Below are 20,099 nucleotides of genomic sequence, written 5' to 3'. Positions count from 1 at the left end.
TGTGAACTAATGTGACATAAGTTGATATGTTCCCAGTCTGTGAAGCTGTGAAGTACATTTACTCATCTTCCCACGTCCAGTGCACCAAACACGTCTACATATGCCCACTACGACCTGATCAATGCTAAGGGTGTAAATCACTAGTTGAATGCAGATAGCGCACAATATCGATTCTAGCATAGGACAATGCTTGCCATAATACAACTTCGATTCATTTAATTTCAGTGGTCTGTTATCAATATGAGACCATATTGCATGCCCATTTCACACCATCAGTTACATTTATATCAACTCACAAAAAGCATTTAAATACGATTTTACAATTTTAGGACCTGGCTCTGTAGGAACCATTGGAATCAAATGATGAAAAACGTGCCATGGAAACTTCAAAATAAAGGCATTCACTAAAGTTGATGTGTATCGATGTGGTTGCTTTTTATAGATGACATTGGATTGTTGACGTTTACATCAATCCAGATTGATGGATTGTTACAGCTCTGATCAATACTGGATTTTAAAAACACAGATATTGATATTTGGGAATGGAAGAAATCTGATGTAGTATTTGTAATTTTAGAATTTATTGGACGAAAGTACGTAATTTTGTTTTAACATAAACACATAATACACTTTCTTTGTGACTATGATACATACTGATGGGATATTTTAAAATCTAAAATAGAACTCACAATGTTCTCTCGTGGACAATTCAAGGAATGGGGAAACTGTTTCAAAGTGACTCTAAACCTAGTTTGGTATATCTGTACTGCAATGTGTTGTAACTCATTGGCTGACATACAAACGGATACTTATATATTTCCGCAATCAGCTTTTATTTGGGATTATATAACCATAGACATTACTTTTTTGGCAGGAAATGAAATGACAGAAATTGAACACCAGATTTAGCTGTTAAATCCAGTGAGATTAGTTGTATCCGGGAGCTAACATCCCTGACATTTTTGAAAAAGCAGGCTTAGAGAAAAAGGTACACCAAGTCTAAATGACAAAATGGGACTACAAAGTTAAGTTGAGGCAACTAAAACGATTTGGTTTTAAAGTCAGGTGGAGATCATGGTAATGGTTTTCTTTTTTGGGAGAACAACATTATCCATTAAAACATTTTCATGTCTGCATTTGTGTTAAATGTTCCAATATAACCAATAATACTGCAAGTGTTTAATTTATATGTGCTCCGGCAATATCTGTGAATGAAACAAATAATACATTTATGTGAATGCAATGTCAATAATGGATGTTTTACTACACTATTCGAAGCACTTTTGAATAAAATCATCAGAGCATTTCTGTTTAAAAAATAGCCCTAAGGAAAAGACATCAAATTCTCCGAGTTAACATTGATTTTATTGCCTTTTTCATTTAAATGTAACTACCGTACCCTATAAACACTATCCTGCACCCATACCACTATGGTGGATATTTTCTTTAATGCAGTTTGAAAATCTTTCTTGAAGCGTGTAATCACAATCACTATTGCCTTTTGCTTTTAATGGATCACCTGTTAATTATTTGTAGTGCTTTTACTCACAGAAATGTGGAAATGCTCACTGACACAATCATTCATGTGCACTTGAATGAACATTTCTATGTCGTTTAGCCCAAATGACAATCATCACCATCATTCAATACAGTGTAATGAACTGAACTACCCCAAAAGATCTCAACAAACAAGCTCGATGTCCTCTACGACGACATTTTAAGCGTCCTCCCTGCAAGCCCAAAGCCAGAAACAGGGCCTGGGAAATCAAACCACACCACCATGAGCCTGTGAATCACCGCATACAATTGGGAGTATTTGTCTTATTTATTCTGCAAAACATTCAAAACAACACAGCACCATTCTTGGGTTGAACCCAAATATATCCTACCAGGCTGCAGGCTATGTCTCTGGCGCCACAATTCTGTGCCCTGACTGTGAACCAAAACTCATGCAGACATTATTAAGCCGTATTATATCAGGACAACTCAGTTCGTGCGAGGTTACTCCTGCCAACCACAGAAAAAAAATTTGCAGCGAACTTCAATGTACTCGTTTCATTGACACATTTAGTAAATCTTTCCTATTTAGAAAACTGGAAGTACTTTTGGCCTGTTGTCAGCAGCCCTGAGCTGTAAGTAATCCTGACTTACATCACCCATCACATTACATCTGCTGTGTTCACATATGTCTCCCATTCATCTGCAAAATCTTCCGCAGGAGAATCCTTAAAATCTTGGACGTCTGCACTAGTATTCCACTAACAATCTGCTGCATCTCATTTGTACACATCCTGCTGTGTCTATTCCAGAACTACACACTGAGATGTCCAACTCCCTGCCCTTTACGACTTGAACGCCTTTCAAACAAATGTCAACATCAAGACTCTTTTCCGCCAATTGAACTTAAGCACAAAAGATGTGCTGGCACATGTTTTTATTGGATGCATCGGGTGCGTTTTCTGCCAATAATCTTTTTTCTCGTTTTGATGAATTTTTCTATAGTTGGCCCTTTTCCCTAACTGTTGGCAGATTGTCATTAATTCACAAGATTTAATGCAATGTTCAAAAACGTATGGTCAACTACTGTCATAGATGTTTTTCTTTAGATTTCAACTTTCTTATTAACTTCATAGTTGAAAAGAATACTAAGTTGGAAAATGATGATTTAAAAAAGATGGACAATATTAATATTTACAGTTTTAATTCAAATCCTATTCCAGAGCGTGCATGTATGGATTATTTTGCTCCTCATTGGTTAATGGGTAAATTCCACCACCCTACTCTACACTACTTTCTGTCTTTCACATGACATTCAAGTATTTTTGAGAAATGACTGCCCAATAAACTTTTAAAGATACACATTTGCACACTTTTTATTGGATACTTTTGTCAAGGCAACAGCTTAATGTTATGCAATTAACTTGTCAAATGTTTTAGAAAAATGTTAGCATACCAGAAGACTCTATGTTTGAAGACCTGTCACGATAGACAATTTTGTTGATTGACATTGTCCCAGAAATAAATACAAAGAATGTTGTAAAATGTATCAATTTGACAATGATAACATAAGAACATATAATGCAAATTCACCTTTTCAAAGATCAGTGAAATCTAGACATTGGAATTGGGATGCAAAAAAAAGGAAAAAAAATCTTAAATAAACAAATCAAAGAAAATGGCTCTGTTGACATTATTATGGATGTAATGCCCAAGACGCCAATGAAAAACCTTGTTGGAAAAATATTGGTGACAACTATATGTAAACAAACACATGGCTAATATAGAGGCAAGTGAAAATGATTGAGGTAATGTCTATATATTGTACAATAAGTCGATAACGTAATCGCAACAGGACAATCTGTTGGCAATGGAAAACATTTCTGTATCTTGTATCCAACGTGCATTCATATAGAACTCTAAGCAACATTTTCTGGAACAAAACGGTACAAAATATAGCAGAAAATCAGAGCTGCATACTGTACAGTGTTGTAATGAGAAACACTGTCAGTGCCTCCCAAACCACAGGAATATATTACAAAACACCAGAAAGGAATGAGATGTGCCATTTAGCCTTTGGTGGGCAGTTCTAGTTGAAGTCCTTCAGTGCCATGAGCACACATATTTTTAGAACGGGCGACTCTTTTGGGAATCAGCACTGCGACCTGACATTAACAAAACCAAAATGGCAACAATAGCTATCCCCAACAGCTATTGTGAGATGAATTACAAAGGACTGTTAGTGATTAGTCAAGCTACGGCGTTCGTAGAAAAAACTCATTTTCAGGTACGAGAGAGTGCGTTGCTCTGTAGCTATTTGACTCCGCTTAGTGAGTGAAAGTCTTGGCTCTTTCAAGGGCCAGTGTGAGACGAATCTAATGCATCTTGGCAATGAATAGTGTCCATTGATTCCAACACATCAAACTCACTTCCTCCTCACAGAGCTCCTTGCATGTCTCTTCCTTGGAGTTTTTCGTCTGTGTGTGAGAGTTTGCACGCACACATCCATATATTCTGCTAGAACAAAGAAAATCCATCCAAGATGAGAATGTATACAACTTTCATGTCCCTGCTAACAGTGCCCAATGAACTGCCGCTATGAGACGAATCTTGGACCCATTTATTTGACACTGATTGAGAGTGACTGATTATTCCGGTACAAAGCAACAGTTGCTAGGCTAGGAAGGTCATATTTACGTTGACTGATGAAACAAAGGTATCCGGTAAAACCTCCCCCACAAACAAACAGAAGATGCATGGATGAGCTGACCTCAGACCTGCGGTATTAAGCAAGAAATTTTGGTCTGACCTGCTCTTTTCTAAAGGCATAGAGAGCTGCTCGGTGTACAGCGACAGCACTATCAGTGTGAGATCTCCTGAAGAGGAATGGAGCTGTAATGTCATTTATCTGCAAGGCCTCTGTTAACGTTGGCTCCCAGGGAAGTACGAAATTGAGATAAAAACTGGTGACCAATCGAGTGTCAGCCTGCCGAGTGCCTGGCTGCGCTGATGACGCTCTGATAAAAGCGACGGATGAGAACACATGCTACGTCTTTAGATCTCTGCGGCTTCATTTATGTAGGGCTCTGCATAGCGTATTAGTCTGGCAAAAGTTACACTAAAATCAATACTCGGCTGACTGGTTTGCTCCTTATTTATTATCGGTGTGGTCATAAAGTTAAGTATGAGTCATAATCAAGAAGGGTATAATTTCTCAGATTTATGCCATTAACGAGGGTCTTTCAGTTTTAGCCTTATCGGGGGAAGACTTGTTTATGAATGTGGAGAGTGAACAGTGGTCCAAAATAGTCTAATACAATTTCACAAGGAGCCGTAAACCACCACCCCTTGGGGCTAATATTGTCCAATCAAGACAATGGACTTCGATCTATGTTAATTGTATTTATACATGTAACCTTTCATCTCAACCTTTTTCAAGTAAGTATGTTTTAACGTAAGCTTTTTTTGCTCTTAAAGAGCACTTTCTTTGAATATCACTATGTGAACACTTGACAATTGAAACCTGTTAAGTTTCAAGTAGATACAGCAACATAATACCATTTAATAAAAGTATTAAACTGATCTAAGCTCCTCTGTTTCATGCATTTACTCTGTTGTTGATGTACTATGCAAGCATACACTAACCTTTGCTATATATTGGGTTCTAATCAAACATTTTTAGACTATAAGAAAGATGATTTATCTATTTGGCAAAATCTTGGACGAGTAATTTGGCAACCCACAACACTTGATTAATCGTTGAGTAAACCAGATGTTATCGGTTATGGCTAATAACCTATTAAACCTAACTTTGGCTCGATGGATTGGTTAAAAAATGCTGTATTCCCCTCAGTTGTTATTATCTTCCACTATCTAAAATGAAGTAGCCACTGTTAAGTCATCCAATGTTTTGTGAAAGACCATTTTGAAATCTGGAATTTGGTATTTTGGCCAACGCCATCCTATTTTTTATGAACCAGAAGAGACATGAGAGGGTGGACCCGACAAATGAACACTGAACAACATTTTTTTGCCAACATAAATATTACAGTTTGCCTTCATGAATGAATAACCTGCTTTAAAAAGGTAAAAGTTATCAGACTAAAACATCTAACTCCCCAACTGGATGTTAGCCATGCCCTAAATCATACCCATTTGATTGTCTCTTTGTACTAAATAGGACTTTAATCAACAAAATAAACATCATGCTTTACTGAGGAAGATTTGAACAGGAAAATGTTGAATAAATCAAGTGAGAAGTAGGGTTATTTTCTCGTGGACAGAATACAAATGGATTATCTACCCCAACCCTGCGTTGGCCAAAAGCGTAACAAAAAAAGCTTTTAATGTTGATCTCCAGACAGTGGAGTAATACTACTCAAAGAATATGCCAGTCATAAACAGGGCTTTCTTAACAAACAATAACAGCTATTAATGAAATATTTGTGTAAGTAAGACTTTGTTACTATAGTGTTTTTTAAGCTAGTTAGTAATGCTAACGATTGCATCTTGTGTAAGTATATAAGACCCCGTTTAATCTATTCTTAACACTTTTTTTGTGCTTTTGCTTTCGAGTTGTTTCAAAAAAAGACATACATTTCTCAAATAAATGCAGAGTATTGTTCCTTCTACAGCTCAATGCACACTGCTTCCACATGTGAGGAAATCTAAAGCTTGACAGCCCGTAAGCATTTACAGCTAAAGCTATAATAAGACAATCTGTGTTCCTACGGTTTAATGTTATGAAATGTTTTCTCATAAATGATGCGGTAAGCAGAAGGACATAATTATGTCTAAACTGAGGCCGTTTTGCATTTCTATAGGTTGTTTAATGAACTTCCAATTAACACCAAACACACCTCAAAAGGAAAATAGAACAGTGAAAAAAAAGTATAAAAAGATCTTACCTTGAAGTCACAAATGCATGTCACCATGTTCCCAATTCTTAGACATTCCCCATCGAACTTGCATGTGTTGGTGTCGCACAAGAACAGGTCTGTGTCGCGGTCATCAAAACCTGGAGGACCAAAGCCAACAAGAGACATCAGTGACTAAGTGTTTCTGTGTTCAGGCCTCAAGCAACTGTAACCTCGGCCCATCCAGGGTCATCCATAATGAGTGTCCACCATTAGTCATGGCTCCCAAAGCACCATGCACTCTTTGATCACTTACTGTGCACTTTAAAAAAGACAATGCTAGTACACATGCTTGTCCTTAGCTGCCAAAATGATGAAAGACGGTTAAAAAAAAACCTGTCTCTGGAGGGATGAACAAAAGTTATTCCTTCATTTGGTGTTTGGATGATGGTGGTGGACAGCACTGATTAAATATATCGGCCCACAACGTCACATAGGCGGTAGCATTTGATTCTCTACTTGTTTATTTAGGTTTGTCCTGTGATATTTGTTTGTGTTCAACAAGGTTGACTCTTGGGCGTTGTCCTGGAGAGGCAAACCTGGGATATGATCCGATTCAGGCTGCGTTAGGGATCTCAAATGACTCCAACAAAGCATCCTGAATCAAATCAAAGAGTCACATGGGCACGAGACTAGACTGAGCCCGGGGCTATTAGTCTACCTGAACTGATTGCTTACAAAAGACAACCTTATGTACATGCAGTCTTTTGCATTTCAAAAGTACATCAAAATGTGATTGAATTCCAGCTGAAATAGAGTCGGACATGTTTATTGTTGGAGCATTATGATTTATCCTTGGGGGGAATATTTGGCCAGCAGTATGATCTCATTAATTTCAAGGTAAAAGACGCAAAGGCTTTATTCCAATTTGCTATGTGGCTGAAGATTTGGCACAGAACACAAAACATTTCCAGTAGCATTACTTTTTATCAACTTTAAGACTTCAACTGTTGGGGGGGGGGGGATTATGAGCAAAAAGACTGCTCTGTTTATAATGACAAATTACTGACTGCTGATGATAACACATGGGTCGGATTACAGCCTGATTTGGGACGTTGTGCAGAAAATCATGATTTTTTTCTCTGACTATCAGATTGTTTAAACTATCTTTGGAGGGCTTAGTCTATAAGTCATTATTATGCATCTATACAATCTGCTACATCAGCTTTAAAATACACTAGAGCCTGACTGATACCAGCAGTTATGCAAATAAAAATTACATTGCACTCAGGAATGATATGCTGCTTTGCTGTTTGGAGTTAACCCTTATTTTTTCTTATGTTGAGCATCTTTGTTTAGCATCTATAATAATTGATTTGCAATTAAGTTTGGCATCACATGCAAGTATCATTGCCAACTCTCTCTGTATTTTACTGTTGGCCTTGAATGTTTATCGGCCAATTTGTAGTTTCATGACGTAATTTAACTGTCACTTTTGATACACATGTGTTTCTTCCAAAGCGTCTTATTTGTATCTAAATTTGATGAAACGTCAACCACCGCAGTAAATCAAGTCCATCAGGGACACTTGAGCTCCTATATAACATATCAGTGTCTGTGTCTTACTATTTTGTGTCTCACTCGCCTGAATTAAAGAGAAATACATATGTAGCCAGAGATTTCCAACTCTACAGCAAAACAGCAAAGAGAACTGTGGAAACTGATACAATGATAACAATGCAACACCTTATATATTACTGTTCCAGCTGATTAGGAGAGATTAACTTCAAAAGTGGCTTTGCAGCAGCAGCATTTGGGCTTGGTAGTTTTAAACATTTAAAACCGTTTAATGAAGCATTAAATATGACAAATATTGTATTTCAAGAAAAGCCTGCAGTCCAGAATGTGTGGTGTAATTTGAATTTCAAGCAGAGGGTGAACAAAGATACTTATCTTTGATGTTCAAAGATGAACAATGTGCAGTTTGTGCCTTTATTTGTCTCAGTTCATGCTTGTAGCCTGACTGAAAATGGTTGCATGCAAGTTATTTTACCTTTTTGACTGAGATCAAGCAAATACTAATTGATGCTCCAACATCTCTTAGAAGAAATATACCGTAATTTTCGGACTATAAGGCGCACCTGAATATAAGCCGCAGCAGCGGCATACCACTCTCGGTTCCACTTTTATTTTTGCGTGCTACCTGTCTCACTCTTTTCCGGCCTCCAGCTTTTCCTGCTGGAACCCGCCGCTTAAAGGTGGGGGTCCGCGGACCGGCCATAGAGCCCATAGAGTTAAAGGTGTTGGCCGTTAGCTGTAAAAATCCATAGATTAGCCGCACCGTTATATAACCCGCAGCGTCGAAAAATAGGGAAAAAGGCGCGGCTTATAGTCCGAAAATTACGGTATTTGAATGTCAGGTCATTTACCAGGCTGCAACTCGAGTATGAACAACTTCTAATTGAGTGTTAAATTGATCTCATACAGATACACTCTTTTGTGATTATGTTTTTAAAGGAGGGATGGGTATCAATAACCGGTAATAAATTGGTACCGGTACCTGATTGGTCAGCCTTATGATACCGGTAAGCTGCTGGACATCATGGCTGCTATATGTATGTTACGCTACGTTCTGGTTGGTGAGAAACACTCATGTGATAAAGGCGTTCGAACCATTTAAAATACTGAGCCTCATGTTTTAATGCTTTGATTCATTCTGAAATACCACAATAATAGCTGAATAAAAAACACAAGAGACATCCAAAATCTTAGTTTATAAGTTATTTTGTTACCTTTTTTGTTTTTGTTCTTCTCAAAGACTTTAACAATACAGTTATTTATGTAAATAAATATATATTGAATCTTTCACATATTTTCACGGAACATCACGTTATTATTTGCACAAAATTATGAAGGTATGTGTAGAGTATCAATAAATACCAGTATCAATAAGCAGTGATGGTATCGATAAAATCCCAACGATACCTATCCCTATTCTACAGGGAGCAAACATGTCATGTTCAGCTTTAAAAGCTCTCTTGGAGAAGGTATGGTGTCACTGTCAGGCTCAAGGACACCTCCGCACCATGTCCTCTGACTCTCACAACCCACTATCACAGCATGTAGCTCTACTGTATGTTTTAGTCATACTTGTGTAAGGTTCAACCATCCTTCAAATAGTTGTATTCAAAAGACAGCCACCACACAATCAGTTGGCACAACAGAATGAAATAACACAAAAAGACATTCACAGTTGCACAAGTGATTCAACTCCATCAAAAGGAGCACTTTGAAATCACCCTTTTATATTTTTGTTCCAGGTCCTATCATACTTCAAGTTTAATGGTACTACATCCCTATTGCCCTGGTAAAAAACCGACAGATTCAATCACCAAAAGACAGAAGAGAAACTCAACATCATCACGCTAGTCTTATTATATTGGAGACAGACTCTGCACCTTCTGTAACCTGACTCTAATAACCAATGCCCCTTTTCCACTTCTAAAAACCCTCCTTGGCATGGAACAACCCATCAGGCAATAATACCCCATGGAAAAGAGGCCCAGTGTTAAAACGAACCTGCCATTTGCCAGGGTCCTGAATGGCCATAAAGTGCAAGCTCTCCATGCAAATATACAATCATTGAGCCAAGAACAGGGACATGAGAGGTATTGACGCTTGGAGTGCATGGATGGAACAAAGCCCTTAGCCCAAAGAGGGCCATACCAGGGAATCTGGATAGCCCAAAACAAATTGGCACCCAGGCAACTGGCACTGTAATGCCCACTGGAGGCATTGTTATAATGACGATCATACCGCTGGCTAGGTGTATATAAATGGTTGGAACATTTCAGATCCTTTTTCTCACAAGCTTTGTAAGATGGGTTTGTTTTTGGTGGAATCACTCCAAGCTACTAATTTCATCGTTTGATTTTTTTTTTTTTTGGACAGCAGGCAATTGTTTTTATATGAAAGGAAAAAGAGAGAATGTGAATCTTGAACATTCTGTTAATCCGTCTTCCTTACCAATAAACAGATGTGCAGCTTGGATATCTTCAGCAGACATGAGCAAGAAGAACACATGTATCACTTGTAAACCATAACTTAGGTATTCATTGCAGCTGGTTATATGAGCAACAGAGCAATCAAGACTGATAGATGAAATAAAAAGGACACTTTGTCGACACTAGAATGACAAAAGAGTGTTCCGCGGAATGTTTACAAGGACACATCAGCTTTTGTTAGGGATGTCAAGCCTCTGAGTGAAACAAGTATAACACATAATAGAATAAATGTCCCAGATGATCACCTCTCAGAAAAATCTGGGCCAACAGGGTTTTGGTTCCAAAGAAAATAAACCACCAATCTCAATTATTTATATGACATTGATTGCTTTAAAGCGCCTGAAAATATAGATTTACAGAACTGTTACAACCTGGGAGGCAATTTCTCATACTTGTCAGCTAAGTTCTTGGGAACGCAATATTCTTAAAAAAATGTTGTTAGTGTCACAGTTATAAATTACACACAATCACCCACACATGCAAGTGCTACACTCCCTTTACAGAGAGGTAGCAACTGTTTAAAATTCAGCAATCGGACTGCATCATTTCAGAGAACATCAACAGCACTAGAGCAAGATTTGTTGTAAAAAAGCTTTCTTTACGCCACTAAAAAAGGAGCATAAGTCATTGCTAAAATAAGGGGAGATTCACTGCAGAGAAAAGTACATTGTCTATAAGAAACAGCTCAAAGTGTAGCTTAAATCTAAACATGATGAGTGAATTTCAAGCCGTTAGCTCCTTTTTAAATTCTTCACATTTACTCTGCTTCTTGGGTTTTCTAAACACAAATGGTTTTCCTTGTTGAGCAGGTAAAGAAGCGGTTGCCGACAGCTCTGCACACCCATAGAGTTTTCAGAGAGGAGTGTAGCAACCACATCCACACCATTTAACAAAGTAAAGCATTTACTGTTATTGTCTCCAACACCTCAGATCCATTTCTGAGCTAAATCTCAGTTCTGACATCTACAGGGAGCCTGTCCAAAAAACTGCAGAAATAATAACGTGCCAGTGTAGAAAAAGAAAAATTCTGAAAAGGGTCAGTAAGTGTTGCAAAACACTTTCCTTCAAACACTTTGGCAAACAAAATCATGATTAAACTACATCCTCAAGATATGAATTATCTTTCAAAGATCAAAATTCCCAATGTGCAGAACTATGATCATCCCAAGATATAAATCCACCGTAACTGTCAGTATTTGGGAGCTTCATCTTTTTGATGGTTTCGGTATCAAATAAGTCTTGATAAGTCTTGATAAGTCAGTTAATCCATCAAAGTTTTTGAACACCAAACCATTTTTTGATACCAGGGGCTTTATTATTTCAGAAAGTGATTTGTTAAGAATATTTTTAAACTAATCTATCGCAGTACACTTTATTTACATGTTTGTGAGGTACTTTTCTAACTGTAAACAAAGCTACTAGACATGGTGTCACATGTAAAGCTAGATCAAGTTATACAATATGAAATCTGACTCCTAATGCTAGTTTTCACGCTGATGAAGTAAGAAAATTATGTATCAATACGCACAAGATGGACTATATTTTACAAGCATTTTACCTGTGTTAAGGGACAAGATGAAGTTGTAGTGTGTCATGTTTTGACAATTTAATACACAACGTTGTAAAGTTTGCTACCACATTACAGGCAGTACCAGAACTTGTAGTGAAAATAGTAGTATTGTATAAGAAAACTATGAAATAGTCTACACTTTTGCTGTCTTATATTTTGTTAATGCGGGTACTGATTGAAAGTAAGTTGTGTCTCACCAAGGGTAAATAAGGAAAACAGTTTAAAGTGTTTATTCCTGGTCTTTAGCATATATGGAGACTTGTGGTGCAGTGGATAGAGCGTTGGTGTTCGGATCAGGGGAGCACAGGTTCAAACCCCACTGCAGTCAGCATGTCGTTGAGTCCCTGGGACACTTCACCCCAAATTGCTCCTGTGGGGATTGTCCACAGTATTGAGTATGTAAGTCGCTTTGGATAAAAGCGTCTAACAAGTAACATGTCATGTAATGTGCCCATAATGCAGGCACACTAGAATTTCCTTGAACAGCTTGGTCTCAGTTTGCATGCAAACTGTTTACACACTTTTGATCTGTTAAGTAGTTCAAACTTTTAGAACATAATTATTTAAATTAATGAAGTGCTATTTCAGTGTTCTTATTTGTGGGCCAATTGGCAAAATGTGAGGGACTTGGAAGATCTAAGTCCTCGGTTTGGCCAATATGTCAAATTGGTTCGATGCCTGGCGCAGTTCTCAAGTTCTCTTTACACATCTATGGTCTCACACATTCAAAATACAATCTGACACCCTTTTATGGTGCACACAGCACAGTACGAGAAAGAGACAAACTGCAAAGAGAGAGAAATCATGTGTTTCAGATAAAGCTCTGGGCGGAAAAGCTAGCACATTTTCTTAGGAAAATTGTGGACATTAGGGACTGGAATTTGCGCAGCTTGTACAATATCAAAAGATTTAAGATACATACTTAAACTAGTACAACAAAAAGTGATACATTACTCTGACACAGCTGTGCGAATCCAACTCAAAATAATGAAACAAAGTCATTTTTTTGTCCACATTTCTGCTGTTATGGCTATAACAAATATATAATTTCCTCTTATTGAGTCAAATATGAAGTATTTTTACCTCAAATATTAGCTTTTTAACATGTTTTTTACATCTAAAAGACTCTATAAATGGAACATACTCTTATTCCGACATCATTAATGTTACATAAATCAATTTTAGGGACATATTCCTGTGCAATAGTGTTAACATATGACCCACCGTTGTTTACATGTGTTTCTTGGTGGTTAAATCTCTAGGTGGGGTCTTGTTCATTTGTTTTGTGTGTTCTTGTCTTATTACTATCTTGAAAAATTATTGTTTATAATTGATACCATTTCACTATAAGCGCACTGATTAGAGAGCAAACTCCCTCTTGCATACCGTCTTCCATAAAATGCTGCTGGTTGATCCGGGGGTTTCTGTGCACAGCCTGAGTTGCCCTGTGTCAGAGGCCTGGAAAACTAACACTTCCTGCCGTTCCAGGAGGAGATTACAGTGAGCTGAATAATTAACGAAAACAAGCTAGCAAACATCAAATATTGAAAAGGGAATGTTTTTATGCTAACGATTAAGATGGCGAGCGAAGCACTTACTTGTCTAAAAGAGAGAGCTTGTCAGCCAAATGCATCTCCTCCTCCTTACCTACCTGTAATTTCACAACACTAAAGAAGCACCAGGAGTTCTTCCTCCCTGTCTTAAGCATTGTTCTGATAAATAATTAAGTAGGCTAAATTAATAATGAAGGCTGAACAACCACAGCGGTGAGACATCCTTTCGTGACCTCCCTTAAGCCAGGGGCCCTTTATTCTATGACTTTGCAACAGGTTTTCAAATAGGGAGAGTCACTTCAGCCATTATTATATTATTACAAGTTATTAATGAGCTTGATCAGAACGGGTGTTCTAATTACAGCATTACATTTAGGAAACAAAGCAACAAAACAACTCCCTCCATGCTCGTTGCTAATTAGTAACTCTTCTGATTAGACCTCCCTACGTGTCTTTTTTCATGTTTTTCTGCCGCTGTTGTCTCTCAAAGGTGTGGACCTGCTTGCAAAGGAAGCTCTCTTGACCTCCGTGTTGACAACTCTTGAAAGCAGATGGCCAATTCTCTCCAGACTACTGGTAATTCACTCCACTTGATGGGATTTACAGGCAGCTTTGCATATTCTGCACTCATCCCTGTCACTTCAACTATCAAAGCGTCACATGGCCTTTCAGAGTGAACAAAATCAAGGGTGGGGGGGGTTCAGAGAAGAAGGGATTGCGGCTCTTGCTCAGAAATTCTGCCACAGGGAATGTACGGTATCATATCATTGGATTTAAATTCTTGGAATACTGCAATCATGGAATCCTAAAAATGAAATGGGAGCAACTGGTACTTAGGAAGGCAAGAGATGAATATTAACACCTAAACTTGTTTTTGATACGGATGAATAAAATGGCACAAATTCTTGAACATTCATTAAGTGCACCTTTTAAAGATAACACAGACTCTGCTTGTTTATTTAAAGTAATAGGCCTACAAGCCAAAAAAGACTATAGGCAAAATGCCACCACTGTGATGATTACAAAAAATGCTGAATACACAGTCAACTGTGCCGAAAGGATATAAAAAAAACCTGTCCAATTAATTTGAAAAGGTGTGGTTCCCCATTACCAATCCATGCATAGATGCTTAATTAATGGAGAACCAGCTTTTCAATGGAGGTAAATTAGCATCTTAATAAGACCTCAAAAACTACATTGCTTATTGGGCTTGTGAAATATCGAGCATGAATTTGTCCTGAACCCGGAGAACATTATCCCCTGACTCAGCAGTTTTTTAGTGTTTTAGCGTCTTTCAGCACAATGTTTTGGTTTATAGCCCACAACTGTTTAGATTGAGTCTCATGGCTCTCATCAGTGTTACTGCCAGAAGTACAGACATTTGATTTCAGCAACAAAGTTCTGATAAACCAATGGGAACATTTCACAAATAACTAGTAGGGGTGTAACTGACCAAGAATACATCAAGTTAAATCTAATTGGTCAACTCTTGCCTATTTTAGACTGATTGTCGAATCGCATTGTTGTGTCTTTGTCCTTTTTCTAGTGGAACGAAGCAGTTTTTCTTACGCGTAAAAAGTGCGGGACAGATGCCAGCCAGATACAAAGAACCACGTTTTCCCACCAGTGCGATGATTTGACTTTGAGATTGGCATTTAAATCAGGCTCTTTAGATAAAATATTTGAATATTTGGTGTGAACATGCCTGGTGAAATATTGTATTTCACAATATATGTACAGCATTTTGTGCTGCCCTCTAGTGGCCACAGAAAAACTGAATTTACCTGTCATAAATGTTAAGTACTTCAAAGTACTTTCCAGCTTGTAATGTGCACCCACAGTATGACAGAACCAGTGCCACACTTCCCCCCTACAGTAAGGTATTTCTTGTAGGAGTAATCCGTTAAAACAAGTATATTTTCCTGGTTAAAAGATGTAGAAAATTCCAATCTAAAACAAATTTAAAATAACTTATTTCCAACCATCAGTACTATCCCAGTATGCCATGACAGTGTGACAGCGAGCCAGCTTGATCAATAACCTAAAACTGAATAGCTAAATAATATTTATTATGTATGCTTTTGGCATGTCAGAAATGTCTTCAGAGAAAATCCCTTCACTTTCAGTTATATCACTTCCTCAATACGTTGGCTGGTGACAGAAAGGTTTCACAGTTCTTTTAGAAGACTTGTGAAGTTTTACTTTAACACTTCCTATGTATAAATTACGGGTTCCATTACCCAAACATAACATCAATAAATGCATTAATTTGCAAAAACATACAGCATGTAAAGAAATAGGAACAAATGTTGTTTCTGTAACAGTTTAGTCGATCAAGATGTATTTTCCAGAACACTCCTTATAATGCATGTATCTTGGTGACACACTCTGTTCACCACAGACATCTCAAGACCAAGTCTATCCCTGGGCTCACCACAGAACAAAGATTAACTTAGTGTCAAGATGCTCAGATCTGCCTCAGATCTGCCTTCAAATGACAGTCATTCATGGCCATCCACAGATACAAACCAACCAGAATGCCAATCTTTGTCAACGCTTTCCCTTTCTCTTCTATTCCACCAAACATAATCTCAGTCATCCAGAGTTCAAAGCCAGTACTGCTCAACATGGTACCCCTATCCCCATTTTAATGATACTACAGCCCATAATTATCTGAGTCTTAGCACCGAGGTGACACGGAACTCATCACAAAGCTGTTTTTCCAGCCTGGCTCATTCTCCCTAGCTGAATACTGTCACACATTAGTGTTGTTGTTAAAGTGCATGATATGCAGGAAGGAGTGGATAATTAAGCTCGGTGCAATTACCGTGAGTTTTTCTTTTATAGTTATTATTTCTGAAAGGAGTTTTTTACGACAGACCACGTGTCACCTTTTCTGTCCTATTAATTGTAATTGATGCTGGGGGCATGTGTGTACGTGTGCTTTGTTCTCAGTATATGCACTTAAGCCTCCTCAAGGCGTGTTGGATAAAAGCCTCTAGATGCATATGAGTGTCAGGAAGTGAGAAAAGTGTGTACATACAGGATGTGCACTATTATCAGTCACGAGCAGATCATCAGCACCAGCGACAACAACACTAAAGCATCCTCCAATATAATCATTAAGGAGCATCTAAATAAACATATGCTCACACACCAAAAACCACTTCAAATTAACATATTAAAGACAGATCAGCTCATGCATCACAACCACTGACATTTGGAATAGATGAATCAATCAATCAATAGACTTTTTTTTATTTAAATCTAAAATTGTGCATTTAAGGGATTACACCATGCATTTTGAAGCTTTACTTTTAGGGAATTATCCTATTCTCAACTGTTGTATACTTTACCGGGGTGTCTAATTTCACATTTTTTCTCCCTTTTAAATCACTAATAGGCTACATTAAAACCCTCACATGTTTGAGTTTTAGTTCATTCTAATTAACTTATAATCATAATCAAATTAATTTTGAAATCCAAATGACGTCTCTTGTTTCTTATACATAGATTTGTTTTCTTGAAACCTCCTGCCAGCTCTTTCTATGATGTTTGATATCAGCACTCTCTTTAGTTCAACATCCGAGCCTACCCTATTGGTATTTGGAGCTGCAAACGGCAGTCATGATTCCATATTGACGTGTGGCTGTTATGAGCTATAATATCAATACTGCCCGTGGCCGTGAGTGTGTGTGGAATCGGCTCGGAGCTATTTTAAGGGCTCAGACTTGGACAGGCGACAGGGGAAATATATGGCGGCACATTCTGATTTACAGAGGGAGGCGAGGAGGCGCTGCAGCCCGGTCCGCTCCTTCTGCTTTTATAGCTCTGGGCAAGGAGCAGAGAAAACAAGTTTACTGCTCGATGTCCCATAAAAGAGAACAAGTAGATTTGTATTTAAAGGTACACTTGATGGAACGACTAGGACATCAAAAAAGCCAATTAAATAAGATTTATCAGTGCGTTTTATTGAAATTAAGGGAATTTAATGCATGATTAGTATAAATATCTCCAATTTGACTATAATGTAAGTGACAGATTAAGTACACAAACCTCAACTATCTCCTGTTAATAACAGTGTTGGTTTTATTATTGTGGCGCACACCGCGTTTTTCCCGCTTCCCATTCCTTATCCAGCTACATTTCCCGTTAAAATGCCCCTCACTGCTGCCGTTTCTCTCGGATCGAAATCATTGATCCGTGCCTGCCAGGTGATAATTTTGACATGCCTCGCTGCCATGCTCCGAGACAAACTCAACCAGCACATCCAAGCAACCCCCCCTCCCCAAAAGAAAACTCTGCATCCTCTCATCACGGGGCTTTGCGGAACTCGGGATCACACCGCAGAGTCCAAACACACGAAGGAAAACGACCCACAATAATATCTTATCTGAGAGGTCCTCTAAACTTTGCAGAGTCAGAACACGCGTCTTTATTGTAAGGCACAAAGATGGCAAAACTCTGCCCGTATGATAGGACTCTCACCGGAGCAGTTCCAGCCGGTTGGCGTCTGGCAGTCGCTGAGAGAGGACGGGAAGGCGCGCAGCTGCTCCACAGGTAAAGTGGCGAGGAACGAAACCAGGGTGATCCGGAGCCAGCCTCCCGCCGTCCCGCTCCACTGGCGCGGCCGCCGGGGCTCCGAGAGCGGTGCCTGCGCCGCCACGGAGAGACCCATATCTCACTGGCCCAGACCGCACGGGCGAGCTGGGGAAGAGACGCAGACTCGCACCGACAACTCCAATCCCGACAGGTTCAGCGGGGCACCTAGAGACCGACAGCAGACCATTTTCCGAGCGACACCGTGCGCCCCATGTAGCAGTGCGCCCCGGGGGAAGAGTGGCTCCAAGCTGCAATAAGAGGGTGGCGGTGGTTGGAGGTGGTGGTGTAAGGGGGGGAGAACTGCCGAGGGTTGGTGAGCGATGGAGGAGTGGGATGGAAAAGTTAGCCAGGCAAGGTAGAGGTACTTGCGGGAAGCCTGAGGATGCTCAAGGGTGAAAACAGGGGAGGAAAGATGAGAAAGAAAAAAAGAAAAGAAGCGGGGGTGATACAAAAAGGAGGAGGAGGTAGCCAGAAAAATCCCACGGAGAGGTTTACGGAGACGATTGGGTGATAGTATCCACGGGTGACACGAGCAGAACTCCTGCAGGAGCGGAGCGGTCCTTTCGTTTACTTTGTATGTGTGGTGCGTTCAGTGGCGCTGCGAGTTTCTCCCTCTCCCTCTCTCTCTCACTCTCTCTCTCACCAGCAGCTGGTTTCTACTGTGCTTATGATCACGTGATGTGAAAAGGGAGGGGGGGGGGCGGCTGCTCCTGTAATAATTGGAATATCTTACCGGTGGAAAAAAGAGAGTTAGTCAGAATGAGAGATAGGTGAAGAAGGAAAAGGGACCACAGTCCTGGCGCTATCAGTTGGTAGGTATTGGCTACACCCAGAATGGGGAGTAGGGAGGATAAGAGAAGGGGGGATGCGCTTGCCTTTATAATTGGCTAGGAGCATTTAAAAAAAAGTCTGCAGAAATCGATTCGTCCAGCCTGGCCTCAGATAATTGCCCCGCTTTGAAACGACACAGACGCTATTTCTGGGTCTCTGCCTCCAGGCATTCCAGAGGGACCTCAATATTATTCATTTTTGTTGTTTGGACATAACCTCTCTGTGTCACGCGGGGCACGCAGGATGCGGCCAGTAATTGACTTGCATTTGGCCAGGAAAAAAGACGTAGGAAGTGTACGGCATCTGTGCAGAGCTAAAGGGGCCAACATCAGGTTGAGAACACTCACCCTCTTTGAACCGCGGAAATTAGAAGCCACACGCATGGAAAAGCCCAGGAAAACAAAGGGGCTGCTGTTAAGAGCCGTAACGACTATAAAGACACTTGACCTCATGATTATGAGGAAGCAAAGCTGCAGCTGCCTGTAAACAAATACATCCTTTATTGCTTTTTAACTTTAAGGTCATTACATGGGAATATCTGTCGTTTGTCTTCGGTAATGGGGTCATGTTTGATCTGCCGCTGCAACTAGTCGCATACGGACACACATACCTGCACGCTAGAGGTATTTTTTGGCATCGTAATGAGGAAAAAATATGGATTTCTTTACACACAAACACACAAAGGTGCACCAAGACGAATCTCAAGTGTTGGTGATAATGATTATAAATGACTGTCACACGATGCCCCCCCCATCAACAATCTCATGCTGCAACTCATCTCATGTCAGGGCTCCATTTGCACATTAGGAATTTCTTTAATTGAGTGTGAACATCTTGTGACACTTATTGGTTTAAGGCTATGTTTGTATTCTCAATGGTGTCATTGAATCAAATTACTGTAATGTGAAGTGCCGAAGTTGGTGAGAATTCCCACTCAACACTGCTGTTCTAAAAAGGTTTCAATCATCCTGTAAAGCAGGGGTCGGAACCCCTGGCACGCGTGCCAGCATTGGCACGCGGCACCGTAACCAGTGGCACACTAGGAATAAGTGGAATAAGTGTGCAAAATATTTAAATTGTATTTTCGGATCCTTAACGAGACCGCCGCCTGAGCGCGTCTCCCCGT

General features: G+C 39.4%; 1 protein-coding gene across 1 annotated transcript; it reads right to left on the bottom strand.

The window, feature by feature from the left end:
• Nucleotides 1-2,001: 2,001 nt before the first annotated feature.
• Nucleotides 2,002-18,753, bottom strand: LOC104947233 (tomoregulin-2-like). The gene is made up of 3 exons (XM_010773207.1): nt 18,029-18,753; nt 6,405-6,514; nt 2,002-2,007 (listed from the first exon to the last, which is right to left on the bottom strand). The coding sequence occupies exons 1-3, from the start codon at nt 18,216-18,218 to the stop codon at nt 2,002-2,004; spliced, it is 306 nt and encodes a 101-aa protein (XP_010771509.1). The 5' UTR covers nt 18,219-18,753.
• Between the last annotated feature and the right edge of the window lie 1,346 nt (nt 18,754-20,099).

Source organism: Notothenia coriiceps, unplaced genomic scaffold (genome assembly GCF_000735185.1).
Source record: "Notothenia coriiceps isolate Sejong01 unplaced genomic scaffold, NC01 NC01_scaffold00012163, whole genome shotgun sequence".
In the NCBI taxonomy this organism is placed as follows: domain Eukaryota; kingdom Metazoa; phylum Chordata; class Actinopteri; order Perciformes; family Nototheniidae; genus Notothenia; species Notothenia coriiceps.
This window is presented reverse-complemented; position numbering and strand designations above follow the sequence as displayed.